General features: G+C 41.8%; 1 protein-coding gene across 3 annotated transcripts in view; it reads right to left on the bottom strand.

Moving 5' to 3' along the window:
- stard8 (StAR related lipid transfer domain containing 8) overlaps positions 1-12,740 on the bottom strand; it is a 109,884-nt gene extending 97,144 nt beyond the window's left edge. For 2 of the 3 annotated variants that reach the window (XM_063203082.1, XM_063203083.1), the window contains exon 1: positions 2,846-3,297. In XM_063203082.1, coding sequence (XP_063059152.1) covers positions 2,846-2,963 — 118 coding nt within the window. In that variant the 5' untranslated portion in view covers positions 2,964-3,297. Of the gene's footprint in view, positions 1-2,845; positions 3,298-7,635; positions 7,673-12,516 lie in introns of those variants that run through there. The other variant, XM_063203085.1, reaches the window with a different exon arrangement.
- Between the last annotated feature and the right edge of the window lie 6,900 nt (positions 12,741-19,640).

The raw sequence follows: 19,640 nt of genomic DNA, 5'->3' as shown, positions 1-19,640 counted from the left end.
TAAAACATAATAAAACTAACATTTTTTTCACAAGTTAGTTCAAAATCATAATGTTTCTCAACATAACGAACATCTGCAACTTTTTTGAGCCACATCACCAAATATTTAGATGTCAAAACTCGCGGACCTCACTTAATAATTTGATTGATTATATTGCCCTTCAAAATAAAATAAAAAGTGAATGACTTTCAATAGCCAAAAACTTGCTACCATCATTTGCACTTTCGCATAATTAGCCTATAATTAAGTCAAGCTGCCATAAGGGACTGGTAGCGTTGACTTCTTCGGTGAAGTAGCCAACTGGTAATTTCCTGGGTAGGCTATGGAGCTCGTGTCTTTTCAGCCATCGATGTGCGCAGCTATTCTGGACTTTACGGTCCCATTCACTTCAATTCATTTTTTTGGCGTTTTACATATTTCGGACCGTGCGGACGCCGCTGTACTCGTGCGAGGAAAACAACAATTGTCTCGGGTGCTAAACATGGTCATGGAACGGCTTGCTTAACCAGAATGGTGTGTGTTGTGTCATTTCGAAGATAATTAAAGAAAATCTTATTACAATGGGATTTCTCATAGGCATGGTTTTGCATGTCTCTTATCTCTTTTCATGTTGACTGAGCTATCACCGTTACAAGTTTACAAGGTGCACAGCGCACATATGTATGCATACAAAAAGGAAGAATACATTTCACAGTGTAATTCTGCAAATAATTCACTTCAAAGTTAAGTGTTATTATACATAGGCACCATGGTCATCAATATGTGTGTAAGAACAAGTGAAAAAACAAATCGGTCAGTTTGTCAAAGAGGAGATGGTAGATATGCGCACCATAGTACAAAGTATGCATCACACCATGCTTCTGAATGATATGAAGGGAAAATACTGACGGCACATAGCCTACGTCTCTTTCCTCAATAATGCACATGCCACATATCACTCAAGCAACATTATCTTCATTAGCTAATGTGGCCACAGGGGGGCGATATTGTAGGGCACGCTGAGACATTCGGATTCAATTTAACTCACTATTAGGCTATATAACAAAGGTTGCATTATAGGCTAGGCTACTACATATAGTCATTAATTGGCAAACAATTCATGTTGTTTCTATTGTAATGGGATTGCTACATTCAAGACGTTTCCAATGTCTTCCATCTCCTCTGTCTTTTTCCATGTTGTAGGTTAAGAATTAACAAACAAAAATCTTAACATTGTACTGCATGTTTTAGATGGGCCCATGTACAAAGAACTTCAAGTCTGTCTGTAGGGCACATCAAGGGTCTGTGAGAAAAGGGTGCTTGCGCTGCTGACAATGTGTAAATGCTTCCATTACATCCTATAGGCCTACATATGATGGCTACAAGAATTTCTGCAATGTGTTGTGTTGTTTTGAAGAAATTGAATAAAATCTTATTATAGTGGGATGTCATTTGCATGATTGGACAGGTTTCATATCTCTTAGCATGTTCACTGCGTCATCACCATTTCATCTTACAATGTGCAGAATGATCAGAACTTTCTGTAATTCTGAAAATAAGTAACTCTGAAGTTAACAGATCATACCATGTAATAAGTAGTGCAAATTGAGAATGATTAATTTCTCAAAGCAGACACTGTGGATTATATGTAGCATAATACACAGTTATGTGTCGCTATATGCTCCTGAAGATATGCTGAAGACATACTGAAGGCACAAATATTTATTTTCCCAATACGCCTTATAATGTAGGCCTATATCAGGAGTGAGGTTACATACACGTGAGTAAAAGTTGAGTGCTGAGTGGCCTTGAACCCACAACTTATGGTATGGACAGCATGACTTCATCCACGAAGCTACCACAGTTTCATAAGAAATGTTAAGACCAGAAAGATATGTCGTCGTTGTGCATTTTAACACAATAAATCATATAAAATATATTTTCCCTGCACCATTACCTCATTGTCTGAAGTATGATGAAGAAATGATTGTAGGCCTATATGATTTTTTTAGTGCTGTGATAATGTGCACAACAAGAAGTTTTCTGGTCAAACAAATTTTACTGAAACTGTGGTAGCTTAGTGGATGGAGTCATGCCTACCATTCCACAGGTTGTGGGTTCAAAAGACAATTTTTACAACTCGTGTATGTTACCTCACTTCTAATAGGCCATGATTAGTCTAATTCAGTAAATAGATATTTGTGCGTACAGTATTTCTTCAGCATATAACTCATGAGCATATTTCGATGAATACTGTGTATTATGGTGCATATCTACCGTCTCCTCTTTGACAAACTGAACGATTTGTTTTTTCACTTGTTCTTACACACATATTGATGACCATGGTGCCTATGTAATAACACTTAACTTTGAAGTGAATTATTTGCAGAATTACACTGTGAAATGTATTCTTCCTTTTTGTATGCATACATATGTGCGCTGTGCACCTTGTAAACTTGTAACGGTGATAGCTCAGTCAACATGAAAAGAGATAAGAGACATGCAAAACCATGCCTATGAGAAATCCCATTGTAATAAGATTTTCTTTAATTATCTTCGAAATGACACAACACACACCATTCTGGTTAAGCAAGCCGTTCCATGACCATGTTTAGCACCCGAGACAATTGTTGTTTTCCTCGCACGAGTACAGCGGCGTCCGCACGGTCCGAAATATGTAAAACGCCAAAAAAATGAATTGAAGTGAATGGGACCGTAAAGTCCAGAATAGCTGCGCACATCGATGGCTGAAAAGACACGAGTGGCTATGGAGCTCTGAGTCGAGTCGGCTCTGGTTTATAACTGTAACATTGAAAGATTCACCTTATTCATTTGACCTTCACTATTAATGCCTTTGTCTGATTACCTGCAACTTGTTGTTGTGTTAACTTTCTGCGAAGAAGGTTAAACGCTTTGTATGTCGAGGCCCGAAGCTGTTGAGTCCGTCCTTTTGATTGAAGTCCATCATATGTTTTACCATCCATTCTCCGGAGTCCGAAAACTTTACGCACCGTTGTCTGCGACGCTCACTCCGGTCAGTAAGTTAAGTCCACAAAGTTGTATAGGCTATGTAGACGAGACAAACGGTAGCTTCGTACATCGATAAAAAGCGAAAGCTGACCATGTTTCCTTCTTTGATCACGTCCCAATACAGTAGTGCCATGAGGATTTTGTGTTTTTTAAAAAAAGAAAACAAGTTATGGGGCTTCCTGGAGCGCCTCCTCGGGGCTGGTCTAAGCCGCTACGCATTGTGGGAAAAGAAGTTCATTCGGGATTTGGGCGCACGCCCCAGCTACTGAAATGATTGATAAGCCTACATTAACCCCAATAAATGTTTAGAAAGAAAGAAAGAAAGAAAGAAAGAAAGAAAGAAAGAAAGAAAGAAAGAAAGAAAGAAAGAAAGAAATCATTATGACTAATCAATCAATACATTAAAAAAAAACTTGCAATGAATTAATGCAGGAGTGGATGATGATGTGAGGCGACATGTGCGAGCCGAGTTGTTTAAAATATTTCGTCTTTCCTAAATGACCTCTCTGACCTCTTGTCCATTTAATCTCACAACCAGGAAACTAGTCTATAGAACAGTCTAACAAGTAAAATACATCAGGCAATGCCAGGCTGTTTTACATAGCCTATCTTGCCTGTTTGTTTTGTGTGTGTGGGTGTCTTGAAGTTTATTTATTTATTTGTTTGTTTACTTGTTATTGATCGGCCATATAGACCTATGAGTAGCTGAAAAGTGAGTCTTCGCACATGAATGCACAATGGCTCTGGGAAGGTTTGTGGTAAGTGGATGGTGAGAGTGGAATAGAAAGGTCAGAAGTTCCTGAGGTGAAAGTGTTATTCAAGGGCAGAGTACTGCATGCCGGACCTACTGGGCCCAGGCTCAGGGGCCCAAGAGCCAAGGGGCCACCCAGAAGCCCAAGCCTCAGCACTACAAAAAAAACACTTTGTTCTATATTTTTTCTCATATTGTGTTTAAATTGTACTTTAAACTACTGTATTTTCACCAAATCTGTTTGTACCTTGCGATGCCATGGAGGGGGGCCATTCTTATTGTCTGGCCCAGGGGCCCATGGAGTCATAACCCATCCCTGGTGTTATTGAGCGGTCCACGCAAAACAACATTATTCTGCTGCTCACCCTCTGTGCCCTCTCTCACCCTTCACCCCATGGCTCCAACCTTGAGCAATACATTAACCTCAGTGCCCCTCCAAATAACATCTAACTTGTATCTTTAAAGCACTTCTACCATTCAAAGAAAGATGGTGAGTATCCTTACAAAAATCGACCATGGTTTTACTGTGGTAATCATGGTTTTACCATGGTATGTCATGGTTACTCTACTCTGAACCAACCATAGTATTACTATGTCTTATCCATGTTTTTTTTTGAGTTACCATGAAAACCGTGGTTCCAGACTAAAGCATGGATCATGGTTATTCATGGTTTTCACGTTTTTTTCAGCATGGTTTGTGACTATGGTTAAAAAAAAACATGGTTAATTGTGGGTTTTACCCTTACCTCTCCCCACACCTCCATCCATGACTGAAGTGCCCTTGAGCAGGGCACCTAACCCCGTATTGCTCCAAGGGCTGTCACCAATATGTGTGTTGGATAAAAACGCGGCAACTAGTAATTTAATGAATAATTACAAGCCGTGGTAAAAGCATGGTTAGTTTTCAGAGTACAACCATGGTTCATTTTATAGTTAAACCATAGTGAAACCATGGTTTACCATGGTCGATTTTCATAAGGGATAGACCCTACAAAGAAACAAGTGAGGTGCTAAACAAGTACTTCACACGTTTGTATGAAATGCCTGGGTGCTGTAAACAGGAGTATAGCAAATAACTTGGGGTGTAATTCACTAAGTCAGACATCTGGGAGCTTTCCTGTGGTTGTCAACATACCGCCATATTGAGGTAGGGGGAAACACAGAGGAGGCGCTGTTGAAAACATACAAAAATTGAATACATACACTTGTCTCTTCCAGTAGAACTTGGTGTGGTGAGGCGTTCTTAAACTCCTTTGGCATTATTCCTGCTTTATTTACACTTTTCATGTGACATTGCATGGCCGCAAGCACTCTGAGTAAGTGAATACACCAGAAGTGTGAAAAAGGGTTGCCAGATTGAATTGAAAGTGAAAGCCCAACTGGGAAACTCCAACTCCCTTTGTCATTGTGACACACAACACTCCACAGCACACAGCTCACTGCACACAATAAAATTGCATTCATGCCTCCCCGTGCAAGGGGGCAGCTTCCAATGGCGTCACAAGGGAGCAGTGCCTTGAGACAGTGCCATGCTCAGGGTACCTCAGTCATAGATGAGCACTGGTTAATTACGTACTGCAAAACAAGAATGGCCTGTCCCTCACTGTCACACTTCATTGTTCAATTCCCTGCCACATCCTGTCACAGGACCCTGCCAAAGTGCACCACTTAAATTACAGTATGTCAGACATTCATCAGGGCGCCTGGCTTGAACCACCAATTAAATCAATCAATGCAGTCCAATCGCAACTACGTTCTGAGTGAGGATCCTCCAGCTGATGCACTGCATAGAAACTCTTAGTTTTAAGAAACACATTAAAAAGCTGGGTAATACTGTAAAGTATAGCATATCAAATTTTAGACATATCCGTAACTCTCTGAGTATTGATGCTGCTGTGACTTATGTCAATGCTATGATCATGTCCCACCTGCATTATTGTTTATCAAGCTGGTCCCAGGCCAACAAGACTGTCTTAAAATCCATTGATTCACTATACAAGCAGGCCCTGAAGGTCCTAGATAGAAGATCTTTTCAGTACCACCATTGTCCTATACTGAGCAAGTATAATATGCTCAGCCTTGAAAACATCATACAATTTTCTGATCTGCGGCTAATCCATAAAATTATTCACAATGCAGCACCCCCACCCCTAAGAACATTTGTTCAACCCTGCTCTGAATTGATGAGCAGAACGTCAAGATCCACCATTAGGGGTGATTGTAGTCTCCCAATCCGACGAACTGCTTTTGCTCAGTCAGCCTTCTCCTTCAGGGCAACCAAAACATGGAATAGTCTACCCAGTAACCTAAAAGGTATTACTGATTATCAGGCCTTCTCAAGGGGTGTGAAAAAATGGATATTAACCAACCAGTCTTGTCAACATTAATCATATGTTTTTTAAATTAAAATATGACTCACACTGTATGCCATTTTAGTGTGTGTGTGTGTGTGTGTGTGTGTGTGTGTGTGTGTGTGTGTGTGTGTGTGTGTGTGTGTGTGTGTGTGTGTGTGTGTGTGTGTGTGTGTGTGTGTGTGTGTGTTTGTGTGTGTGTGTGTGTGTGTGTTTGACCTATGGCCTATGGATGTGCTTACTTGTTTATATCTTGTCTATGTTATTGTATTTTAATATTTGTTTTACCTGTCCAGGGACTGCAGATGGAAATTAGCTATATAGCTATAATCTGGCACAAGCCATCTTTTTACTTCTGTAATCAATGTGTATTGTGCATGGTCCCTGTTGAACTAAACTAAAAAATAAATAAATAATAAACTAAAAGTTGTCCATGCCCAAAGAGTCGCTAGTTCTTCTCGCTTCTATTGCATGCAGGGATGCCGATAGGGGGGGACAAAGGGATAGATTGTCCCGGGCCCAGGGGGACATGGGGCCCAGAATCGGGTTCTCATTACATTGGATGTATTGAATGGGGGGCCCCATTCAGTTGAATTTGTCCCGGGCCCGGCAAAAGCTGTCAGCGGCCGTGACTGCATGTAAATTGTGCGTGTCCTTGAGCAACACCTTGAACCCCATAATGCTGCTACCACTGTGCCGATTGGCACCTTGTGTAAACAGTTTGAGGCATTCAATATACATAGAGTTCGTTGGGTGGAATGTGCTGTATAAAGGTAGTCTATCATTTGCCATACAACACCAGAGCAGCCCTGGTAGCTTTTGGGTTCAGACGTAAGACCCTGACTCAGCCCTTTCCTTGTAACAGTTGCTTTTGAGGCATTCAACACGCAGTCGGTTGGGTAGAGGAATGTGCCGTGTAAAGATAGTCTATTTATCCTTTGCAAAGGCCCAGCCGTGGTGGCTAATTGGCCAGGCACTGGACTGCTACTCAGGCGACCCGAGTTCGATTCCCGACCCGAGGTCATTTCCTGATCCTCCTCCGTCTCTCTCTCCCACAGTCTTTCCCTGTGCAAATGGCACATTCAGATGATATACTGTAGGTCTTTTGTGGGGTCCTGTGTCATATCATGTTCTCAACTCTACCCCATCTCTCTCTCCCACTCTCATCTCCAATCTTCAGTATCATATCACAATAAAGAAAAAAAGCAAAAAAATATATAGACATGCACTCAGAGAGTGCAGACCTCCGCCCAAGAAGCTGTTTTGACCTGTCCCGCAATTCAATTTGCGTCTGGATTTCAAGACTAACAGTGGTTAAGAATCTTTTTTTTAAATCCTGGTTCCAGGTCGTGATCCGGATCACCACCAAAATCGAATCACTTGTTCCTTTGGTCATCCGTTCATAAGTTTTTGAGTTATGCTGCTGACAAACAGACAAACAAACCAACAGACAAACCAACCCGACCAAAAACATAACCTCCTTGGTGGAGGTAAAAAAAAAAAAAAGATTAGGTCTTTTCTTACCTGAGTGTTTGAAAGTCTTCTGTGAGGAAGACCGGGCCTGCAAGACAAGCGGGGACAAATTATTAGTCATTCAGTTTCATTGGGGCCTTTGTTTTAATGAGAATCTAGAGATGAAGCCTCAAAGTATTCCTGATGATGCACCGATCGAAATGTGTGTGTGCGTGTGCGTGTGTGTGTGCGGGTGTGTGTGTATGCTAGCATGTACATGTGCATATGTGTGTACGTGTGTGTGTGCACGACACGTGTGCGTCTGTAAATGCATTCATGCCTTCATGCCAACGTTTTTCAGAGGGATGCTGCTTCTTTTGAACACTCTGCTCTGATGCCTTCCTATACAGTACGATACAGTAGTCAATAGCATATGACCTCAAAGTCACATCATCGCACCTGATTAATTATCTTCCTTAGCCTTGACACAGACGGCCTCGGACTCTTTGGAGGCACTAAATGTAAAACTTGTTATTTTTTGTGTGTTTGTGTTTCATTAGCTGACTCGTGAAGTGATTAATTAACTTGAAAATCCGATTTCGTACTTGAATATAAAGAGCAAAAGCAAAATCTCCTCGGCTTTTGCATAATTCTGCACACATGGAGTCCTCATGAGTGCACAGATCAGGGTCGCTGACAGCTTTGGCTGGACCCAGGACAAAAACATTTGAAAGGTCCCCCCACCCAATACATTAAATGTAATGAGGACCCAATTATGGGCCCTCCATCTCCCTGGGCCTTGGACACCTGACCTCTTTGTCCCCCTTGTCGACTGCCCTGGAACAGATCATCACAAGCGCCAGACAAACTCAGGGTAGTGTTCTTGTTGTTATGAGTGTGGTTGGGGAGGCTAGTTGTTTTTAGGTAGCCTTTGCATGAGAGGCTTGTGGTCTTTGGCTTCCGGATGCTCTCGACAAAAGCATAGGGCATAACGGCAAACTGGGAATGTGCACAGGTTGATTTTAGAGACGTGCAGTCTCCAAGGCTGAATAAGAAATGCTTTTAACTGGGACCGTGTTTACACACATTTTTGTAAACACATCCATTTGGGCCTTTTTGTTTGTAATGGTGGGGTGGCGTCCGCGCCAATGTCTTATCCTGAGCGTATCGCTCGGTGCGTAATTCCAAGAGCAGTATAATGAAAAGGAAGAAAGGAGTCGCACACTGGAGCTGAATGCAGAATCAAAAACTGAATTAAACAAAGCCGAAAAAAGTAAATAAAACCGACAGACAGGGGACAAACGTTTCGGGTCTAGCCCATCATCAGTGTTCCCAGTTTCCTTTTTGTTTCTACATGTAAACAGAGGTTTTTTAGTTCCCTAAAACAGATATTTTTTTGAGACCAGAGTTGTGGCGATTTCTAAAACACAGCTCTCACAATGGTGTTTTTTTTTTTTCTTCTTAATCTGTTTGCCGTGTTTATATGTAAGCGGATAAAAATAATATAGATAAAATATTGTAATATTATAAAATTATACAATATATATAGATAATATGTATGTATGTTTTTAAAAAATAGCCGCATACATGTAACCAATGCCTGAGATGCCGCAAAGGTAAGATCACAGAATAATAGAACAACATTGGACAAGGTTTCACAGGGATTGTGGAACCATTCAGAGCTCCTCTCTGTGCATCTGTACTTGATACACTCCTTGCAAACAACAATAAAACCTGCTCGACATCTGGTTGTTTCCACATGCCGCAATGAATTTCATCATGCCCTAAACACGTACAGTATGTGATACGTTGCCATATAGCAGAATACTGCAGCCTTATCGAAATGCCCCTCTGCTCCATTTTCAGGTCTAGATGACTTATCTCCGACCTTTTGGTGTCTTGGAGTTAAGGTTTTATCTGCAACATCACACAATGCCAAATCGATTACACTACACTACAGACAAAAAAAAATCCCTAAAGAGTTAAATGCAATTGCAGAAAAAGAAACTCATCATGTGGTATTCTGGTGACCTTGCAAAACCGATATACCAGGTCTGTGTTTGGTTTGTTCAATCTTTCAGAGCCATCACAGTTTAGGTAAAGCCGACAAGAGATGTCTCCAAGGAAGTGGAAAGAACATAAAAAAGGACTCGGCATAGGATTACGGGAGTGCAGTCTTCCTGTCTTCCGTCCATCACCAGGTGAAAGGTGTGATAAGGCCATGCTGTCCCTGCCTCTCACTCACCAACACCATGGGGAGTGTTCAGGGCCGGATTAACACACAGGATAGATACGTTTGCAGCTTAGGGGCCTACACCTGCCAAATTGCAGAATTGTAACAAGATGCAATAATGAAAGAAAAAATGAATCTGTAATGTTGAGTTTTAAATCTTGATAATAGCTGGCATGTAGCATGTTACCCTTAATTCCTAGTTCTTAATGACACTGTCTATGCAATTCCGTTGTGAAATTTGCCTTCCGAGGGGGCCCACAGCAACCTGCAGCCTAGGGGCCCAGAGCCATCTTAATTTGCCTTCCGGGACCCACAGCAACCTGCAGCCTAGGGGCCCAGGGCCATCTTATTTCCAGCCCTGGGGGTATTCATCCTCACTGCAGGGGCTCTCACTTTGCCTTGCACCACTTCACACTGGCACAGATGTCTGATTCCACCTGCATCACGGTGCCATCATGTACTGCCTCGCTGTGTACAGTATATGACCAGAATTTTAAGTGTGACCTCAAAAATCCCGGGGAGCATGAACAGATATTTTTTTGTCATGTGAGCGGTGGAGTTTGTGTTTTCCTCTGGGATGCTTTGTAAAGCCTTTTTTTTCATTGAGGTTTAATCTTTAGACTATTTTTATTTTTAACTTTGTTTTTAGACCTAACCAAATTTGAATAAATTAATGGATCTAAATCTTAACAAGAGTAGACACACAGATATGACTATATGCACCAGAGCTTGTTATGAATGTAACCGTCTGCCCCCACCTCCCCCCATAAAAGCAATAAAATGTGGATCACAAAAAAAGTAGACACAGTCATTGACTATAAACAAACCAACGGCTACTTTTTTTTTTACAATTTCACACAGTCATCTGTTTTTATTCAAACTCTTTGGGGGAAAATGTTTATCTTAGTGACGAGTGCACGTTGGGAATGCACTGCAAGAGCCAGTCTGTCTGCATTATCCTCAGATAATAATTAATCATGTTGATAATTAAATGTGTTGAAATGGGCAATATAAGCAGAAAAACACCCTTAGAGGCGTAAACACTTTATTTTAGGGATACATCTATTAGCACTAATACATACAATGTTCCTGTATAAGTAACTTGTAAGGCATGTACAAAGCAAAATCAAACATTTGTTAGGCATGTATTTGCAAATGTCTTGTTCATGCACAATAAGGGATTTATTACCAATTTAACCTTAGTAAGGACCTAGTAGGCCTTAGTGCTTAATACATGCCTTACAAGTTACTTATGCAGGCATTAACATTGTAGCCTATGTATTAGTGCTTATAGATGTATCCCTAAAATAAAGTGTTACCGAGTAGGCCTATATCATCTTTTTTATTTACTTATATTTGCTGCCTAATGAGAGGTGAATGACTTTTATTAACAAAAAAAATAATAATTTGCTTTGCATTAGGTAGAAAGTTGAATGAGCCATAAGGTTCATTTTTAGAAGATTTTTTTCTTTCTTCTCCATTTGCCGCCATTATTTAGCTCCTACAAAATTATACTGTTCCTCAAACGTAGGCTAGCCCTGGTGTTTTGGGCATGCTATAAATATAATCAGACATACGGGTCCCCCATTTGGGAATGACATGATGTCACATATAACGGCTCAGCCAGCCCAGCCGGCAGTCAGGGCTCAGAGTTACACCATTGGCTGTGCTTAGCGCAACCTCAGTCCAAAGCTACTTTTAAACTGCGGTTGCTCGGGTAACCAAGTCCTGGCAGGCTCTCGCCTCCCCGCGAGAAACAGGCCGGCATTCACTCCATTCCTACACCCACTGCACTGCAATGGAATGTCCGCTGCGCTGCTCACACTGACTGTTTCTCACATGTTCCACAGCGGAGCACACAGCAGATGTTGCAAACACACACACACACACACACACACACACACACACACACACACACACACACACACACACACACACACACACACACACACACACACACACACTCTCTCTCTCTCTCTCTCTCTCTCTCACATACACACACGCACGCACGCACACACAAGGCTAATCTCATTTTTCCCATACATTTTACCATGCCACTTTCAAAAGACGCTACTCAGTTCTTGCAAGAAAGCCGCCTTCGCGCATGCTGTTAAAACTCTTGCAAAGCTCATAAAAATCAATAAAAACAAACAGTCCAGGCCGGCTTCACGGAACAAACGGAAAAGTTTTCTCGAGATTTTTTGAAGCCATATTTTTAGCCGTTCAGTTCAGTAACACAACAGGATGTGGACCGAAAAGGGGGGAAAAAAGAGGGGTGGAAAAATGCATATGAAAGCGAGCAGTTTTTTCCAGCCCTTCGCAAGTCATCAATCAGAGGCACCTCTCGTACCTGCCACTCACACCTGGCAGAGAGCAGCCTCCCCTCTCCCCCTCAACACCCCACAACCCCAACAACCCCACTCCCAGGATGCCACTTGTTTTTGCTGCTTCACAGCCTCTCCCTCTGCCTCCTCGTTTTCTCTCTCACCCCTACGCTCTTTTTAACTGCCTCTGTTTGTGTATACCTCCTTCTCTCTCTTTCTCGCTCTCTCTGCTTCTCAGTCTCTGTGTCTGCCGAGGTCTTCCTGTCTCAAAACAGACAAGACAAAACAAAACAAAAGAGGAGAAAAGTCAAGAGTAAAACATCTCGCCCAGACAGACAGACAGAAAGTCAGACAGACAGATGGCCAGAGACGAGGAGCAAGTTTAGCTTCTCTTACCTTGGCCCTGCTGAAGAGAGAGCAGAGGCAGCTGAGCAAGGCCATGTTCAGGTGTGCAGCAGCCCTGTGCGGGGGCCCCGGGGTCGGGGGTTAGAGGTCATCGAGGTGCCGCCGCTGCCGCCGCCGTGCTGTCAGCGAACTTGAAAGTGTTTTGAAAGTGCGAGGAGGCTGGTCTGGCTGGGCTGGGGCGCTTTTCTTTTCCTCGTCGCTGCTCGGCAACAGCATGCTGCTAGGCTTGTGGGAAGAGAGATGGACTGAGGGAGGGAGGGAGGGAGAAAGGGAGAGAGGGAGGGGTGGGGTCAAACGCTGTCAGTCTCTGGCCTCGGCCGAAAGCCAAGGGGACGGGTGATCCCAGTGCATACCAATGAAGTTAGCAGTGCTGGGCTAACAAATATAGCTTTTAAATATGTCACACGGCACAGTGCAAGATGGAGTGTCACTGTTTCAGAGTAAACTGTTATGAATCCAGATAGAGCAATTACAACACTGGGGAGTTAAATTACTCTGACAGTAGAGTCAAAAGTCAGCTCTAAAATTCTGCAAGTGTGGGGAAACTGGTGTAATTTCAACTCTATAGATTGTAGTATTTACACAATATCCAGTGGTGGACTAAGTAAAAGTAAAAGCAAAAAAAAGAAACAGTAAAAAGTAGACCAATGTACTTGTCTTCCGATAAGATGATTCTGCACATGTTGGGTTGAGTTTGTGGTGGGTCCTTGTTAGGTTTTTATTGTTTTTCAGTAATAACAGAGTCTATCTCAATAGGTATGTAAAATGGAGTTAAACAGTGCAACAGCTATGTAATATCATGTGCTACTGTTGTAATTACACCACGAAAGTACTTTTACTTTTACTTTGTCCTCCACTGTCAGTATCGACTGGAATTAACACTGTTACACTGAACAAAAAGTAAAATTATCACAATTCTTTGAGTGGGACCAAATGGTATCTGAGTTCATTTCAGCTCTTTAGGAGTTACTATTAACATTGCTTTTTTGTGTGTGAAGCCTTAATATTTACTCAATGTCACAAAGAAAACCTACCCCACAGTCAGTGGATACAGTTAATCCACCTTTCAAATAGCAGGGATGCCCTTTGGGGTTCCATAGGGACTGTCATGTTCAAAAACAATCATTTGCTTTACTGAATCCTTCATGAATTGTGTATTCATGTATTTCGCCAAGTCGCACAGTTGTAATTTATGCGGCAGAGTTTACATGAAAGTATAGGGGAGCGCCCAAAGGAAGCTAAACCTGCACACACAAACACATGAAGCACATTACTGCCATTGCCGTCGGGCCTCATGTGCAATGATGAGCCGTATAAAAATAACTTCCAACCTTTGCGATGGCAGAATTTGCATAGCATCACAATGGCAGGATATTTCAGGGAATACTACAGTTCTCTAGAAAGCCAAAATGCAATAACGTACTGTATGTGAACACAAAAACTGGAATTTCTTTGATGTTGCCCTATTTCTCTGTCATACATTTAACAGTGGTGATATTTTGTATTAATACTGTAGGAACAAGCAAGAGACCCTTTTAGCTACAGGAAAACTTGGAGTTCAAGTGAATTCAATTGCCAAAAGTCAATTTCACCAAATATGTCACTGTCTTCTGGTTTTGTTTGGCGCTATGCTTGTCTTTTCCAGCTCTTCAGAAAAGGAGTGGGTTGTGTACGGTATTGTGCAGTTAATAATATATGCTGTACGACTAATGTATGGCACATTCATTCATGATGACCTTAGATCAAGGTAGTTGTAAGCTTTCAGCTCACATAAATCTCCTTGAATATGTCATTTCATTGCCAGTGGACGTAATTAAAAGAATCTTTGGTACTATGAAGCATAAAAGTGACCATCAAACAACAAAATGGATAAACAAGGTTTTTCGTATAAAAAACAGCGCGACAAAAAATGCAGAAAGTGGAGCTCGGAGTTTGCATCACAACTTGGGAGGCTGCACCAGAAGCAAGTTAAAGCAGGTTTATGCGAGCATTTCTATTGAATATGTTTGACAGAATTGCTTGTGGTTACACAACCCAACACTCCCCAGAACGCCTGCAAGCACTTATATTTCACTTAATGCCATGATTATATTGAAGTCCACTGATGTACTGAGTTGCCAATGTCTGTCAGGTAGGCCTATAGTCTTCAATGGTAAGACGGAAAGATGGTTAGTCTATGTAAGCCTCTCTCTCTCTCTCTCTCTCTCTCTCTCTCTCTCTCTCTCTCTCTCTCTCTCTCTCTCTCTCTCTCTCTCTCTCTCTCTCTCGCACGCACGCACGCACGCACGCACGCACGCACGCACACACACACACACACGCACACACCTCGCACACACATTCTCTCTGTCTATGTCTGACTATATGTCTGTCTGTCGCTGTCTCTCTCTGTCTCTCTCTGTCTCTGTCTCTGTCTCTGTCTCTCTCTCTCAATTCAATTCAATTCAATTCAAAGAGCTTTATTGGCATGACGAATATAAATACACTCATGTTGCCAAAGCAGTCATACAAATAATTGGAATCACAACAGAGAAAGGTTAAAGGTATGGATATGGTTGTACATACAGTATATCCAACTAACATTTATACATGCATCAAATTAACATTTCTATATGCATCCAACTAAGCTTAACATTTCTGAGGTTTGAGTAGAGTAATCGTCCAAGAGATGGTGACTAGCTGCAATAATGCTTATTCCGAAAGCGATTCTCTCAGGAGGTGGCATTGTGAGACGTACTTTGCCGCAAAAGTTGCCAGAGGCCCCTCTCCTGACAGAATGGCCAGCTTTCTGCCAGTCTCTAAGGTACCAAAACCTGGGTGGCAGGCTTCGAAATCGTTGAAAAAACTCTGCCTTGTATTTTCATATATTTTACACTGAAGAAGAAAGTGCACCTCTGTTTCAACCGAACCTCCCCTGTCTGACAGTGACCACATATTCGGTCCTCCATGGGCAGCCAGGTTTTCCTGTTTCCACTGCAAGGGTGTGGTCACTTAGCCTGTATTTGGTCAGGATTTGCCTCTGCTTCGCATCTCTGACAGAGAGGAGATAATCTGCTAATTCATATTCACGATTTAGGGTCAAATAGAAATTCATTCTCAAGCAGGTAATTGGAGTGCTTCTGGGTCTTCACCTTTTTTTCCTTGGTGCTCATCAGTGTAGGAGCTCTCAAATGCCCTGAAGAAGGCCATAAGGGCCGAAACGCGTAGGCATTGTAGCCAAATAAAAAAGTAAAAAAAATTGCAACCTTGAGTGCCTCAGCATCTGTCTTCCTGGACCAAGAAATTCATTCTGCTTTGGCTGGTAGTTTGATTTTTCCAGTGTTCCAAATAGTTTTCTGTTTCTTGTTTGAGGGCTGTTTTGACACAAATTCTTGGTTCGGAAGCAGTGCTGGTCTGAGCTTGACGTGTATTAGTTGTTGTTAATGGGTTAGTAAGCTTCAGTACAAGCTGGCATAAGGGACTCTTTGTGGGGTTCAGTTCCTGGGTATTTAGGGCCTCAAACTGGAGTGTATTTTTGGGACTTGATTTTAAATGCATCCAAAATTTCAATGCTCGTTTTTGAATGGGTATCGCTAATGGGTAACGGCCTAATTCTGCCCTACATGCGTTGTTTGGTGTTTTTATTTGGACTTGGACAAAATTCTACATGTAGGGCTTCTATTGGGTGCTTGTCCCACGCAGTGTAGTCATGCATGCTGAGTGGACCCCAGACCTCACTTCCATATAGAGCAATGGGCTGTATAATGCTGTCAAATAATCTCTCTCTCTCTCTCTCTCTCTCTCTCTCTCTCTCTCTCTCTCTCACACACACACACACACACACGCACACACCTCGCACACACATTCTCTCTGTCTATGTCTGACTATATGTCTGTCTGTCGCTGTCTCTCTCTGTCTCTCTCTGTCTCTGTCTCTGTCTCTGTCTCTCTCTCTCAATTCAATTCAATTCAAAGAGCTTTATTGGCATGACGAATATAAATACACTCATGTTGCCAAAGCAGTCATACAAATAATTGGAATCACAACAGAGAAAGGTTAAAGGTATGGATATGGTTGTACATACAGTATATCCAACTAACATTTATACATGCATCAAATTAACATTTCTATATGCATCCAACTAAGCTTAACATTTCTGAGGTTTGAGTAGAGTAATCGTCCAAGAGATGGTGACTAGCTGCAATACTTATTCCGAAAGCAATTCTCTCAGTAGGTGGCATTGTGAGACGTACTTTGCCGCAAAAGTTGCCAGAGGCCCCTCTCCTGACAGAATGGCCAGCTTTCTGCCAGTCTCTAAGGTACCAAAACCTGGGTGGCAGGCTTCGAAATCGTTGAAAAAACTCTGCCTTGTATTTTCATATATTTTACACTGAAGAAGAAAGTGCACCTCTGTTTCAACCTCCCCTGTCTGACAGTGACCACATATTCGGTCCTCCATGGGCAGCCATGTTTTCCTGTTTCCACTGCAAGGGTGTGGTCACTTAGCCTGTATTTGGTCAGGATTTGCCTCTGCTTCGCATCTCTGACAGAGAGGAGATAATCTGCTAATTCATATTCACGATTTAGGGTCAAATAGAAATTCATTCTCAAGCAGGTAATTGGAGTGCTTCTGGGTCTTCACCTTTTTTTCCTTGGTGCTCATCAGTGTAGGAGCTCTCAAATGCCCTGAAGAAGGCCATAAGGGCCGAAACGCGTAGGCATTGTAGCCAAATAAAAAAGTAAAAAAAATTGCAACCTTGAGTGCCTCAGCATCTGTCTTCCTGGACCAAGAAATTCATTCTGCTTTGGCTGGTAGTTTGATTTTTCCAGTGTTCCAAATAGTTTTCTGTTTCTTGTTTGAGGGCTGTTTTGACACAAATTCTTGGTTCGGAAGCAGTGCTGGTCTGAGCTTGATGTGTATTAGTTGTTGTTAATGGGTTAGTAAGCTTCAGTACCAGCTGGCATAAGGGACTCTTTGTGGGGTTCAGTTCCTGGGTATTTAGGGCCTCAAACTGGAGTGTATTTTTGGGACTTGATTTTAAATGCATCCAAAATTTCAATGCTCGTTTTTGAATGGGTATCGCTAATGGGTAACGGCCTAATTCTGCCCTACATGCGTTGTTTGGTGTTTTTATTTAGACTTGGACAAAATTCTACATGTAGGGCTTCTATTGGGTGCTTGTCCCACGCAGTGTAGTCATGCATGCTGAGTGGACCCCAGACCTCACTTCCATATAGAGCAATGGGCTGTATAATGCTGTCAAATAATCTCTCTCTCTCTCTCTCCCTCTCCGTCTCTCACACTCCCATTCACTCACACAAGCATACAGACAATCTATATAACACACACCATCACCATACACGCATACATGCACACACACAAACACGCATGCACGCACGCACGCACGCACGCACGCACACATGCACATGCACATGCACATGCACATGCACATGCACATGCGCATGCGCATGCACATGCACTCATGCACTAATGATAATTAATACAATTTTGCTGAATTGGATTTATTTTGTTCCTTATGCTGGTGCAGTATATTATGTCATTATGGAACCTAATTGCACAGTATACTAATTCCTTAATCAACACACATGCTATCTTTCAAACAATACAATTATTATGACCAAACCTCCACCATACAGGTCAACTCATATTGAGGTAGGCCTATATAGTGACAATACAGACATGTTATAGTTTCAGAACAATAATATGCTACAAAGTATGTTCACAATGTTTTTTTTGTTGTTGTGGTGCAAACCGACAGACAGACATTGGTTCAAATGTCAAGGTGTTTGAGTAACATTGAAAATAATTGTGCCACAACTGGCAATTCAAGTCACATTCAACATCAAACATTGCTCTCTGACCCTGACAGCAAATACATATCAGGCCAGAACAACAATATTTCAGTTCTATAAGATATATCCTTGAAGAGGAAAAGTAACGCACACCAGGGATAACTTTGAGGCGCAAGTAGAGGAATGCATACTTGTTCAAGACGGAAAGATACTGCACACTCTTTACTGATGGCCAAACCTGGTGTTACAGAATACGTGATTTCTAGTGACCCAGAGGTCAGAACGCCAATGGTGATTGTTCTTAAGTAAATTTCACTCTTATTTTAGATTTAGGTTTTGATCAATCATTGTGTTTCCCACATCTGTGTTGTGTTTCCTTATGGGGACACCAAATATCATCTCACTCTGGTATCAGCAAAGAGTGTGGTGCGGAACGTGTAGAATTTCTCTGTTTTTTTTTCTCCTTTTGTACATTCATCCATTTGTTTTATGTTTTGAAAAGATTAGGAAGCCAAACACGTGGAGTCTGATTTTCTTATATCCTTTGACATATGGTTCAGCTTTTTTTTTCTTCAAAACACCCACTTAGTGACCTTGTTTTAACAAACCAATAGGAAAAAACAACAACAGTATTTTCCCTTACATTCCACCTCTGCTTTGTTGAATCCTCACCCTCAACCTTAAAACATCCATGACCTTGCTTTAACGAGCCAATAGGAAACGAGAAGCACTCAGAGAGTGCAAACCTCCACCAAGGCCATGGGGTCACTGACACCATAACATCTATTTGCGATGGAATCTTATGCCTACACTGAAAAGAATGGAAATCAGGGGTTGTTGAATGTTTAAGTAATTATTTAGTATATTGAAAATGATTGTTTCATGTTCCTTCTCCAAACATGTATAAATCATGTAGAACTATAATATTCAGGGCGGTGAACAATTTGTTAGATAAATTCATGCTGAGAAAACATGAAATTGTTAGTTTTTTTTTTAAATCTCCGCCCAATCTGATTCTAACACGTCATTAAAAACTCAAACGAGGTTGAGATGCTACCCGGGCCCTGCCCTAGCGGTGACGCAACGCTTTTGCCTCAGCTTCAGCTATGGTCGGCAATCAGGAGAAGTAGATCCACAATTTTTCTGTTTCTCTCCTGCTTGTACAAGAGCTCATTTGTGGGAAGAATGTTGACAGTTGGAAGAAAAAAGATGATTCTAAGCACACTTATCCCGTGAGTGCACACCCACCATCTTTCCTTTCTCATCTGCCTCGACAAGAGGAACTACTGAATCGGCTGTGGAGGGAACAACGTTTACACTTCGGA

Source organism: Engraulis encrasicolus, chromosome 7, assembly GCF_034702125.1.
Source record: "Engraulis encrasicolus isolate BLACKSEA-1 chromosome 7, IST_EnEncr_1.0, whole genome shotgun sequence".
Taxonomy (NCBI): domain Eukaryota; kingdom Metazoa; phylum Chordata; class Actinopteri; order Clupeiformes; family Engraulidae; genus Engraulis; species Engraulis encrasicolus.
Note: the sequence above shows the minus strand (reverse complement) of the source record. Positions and strands in the feature narration are given on the sequence as shown.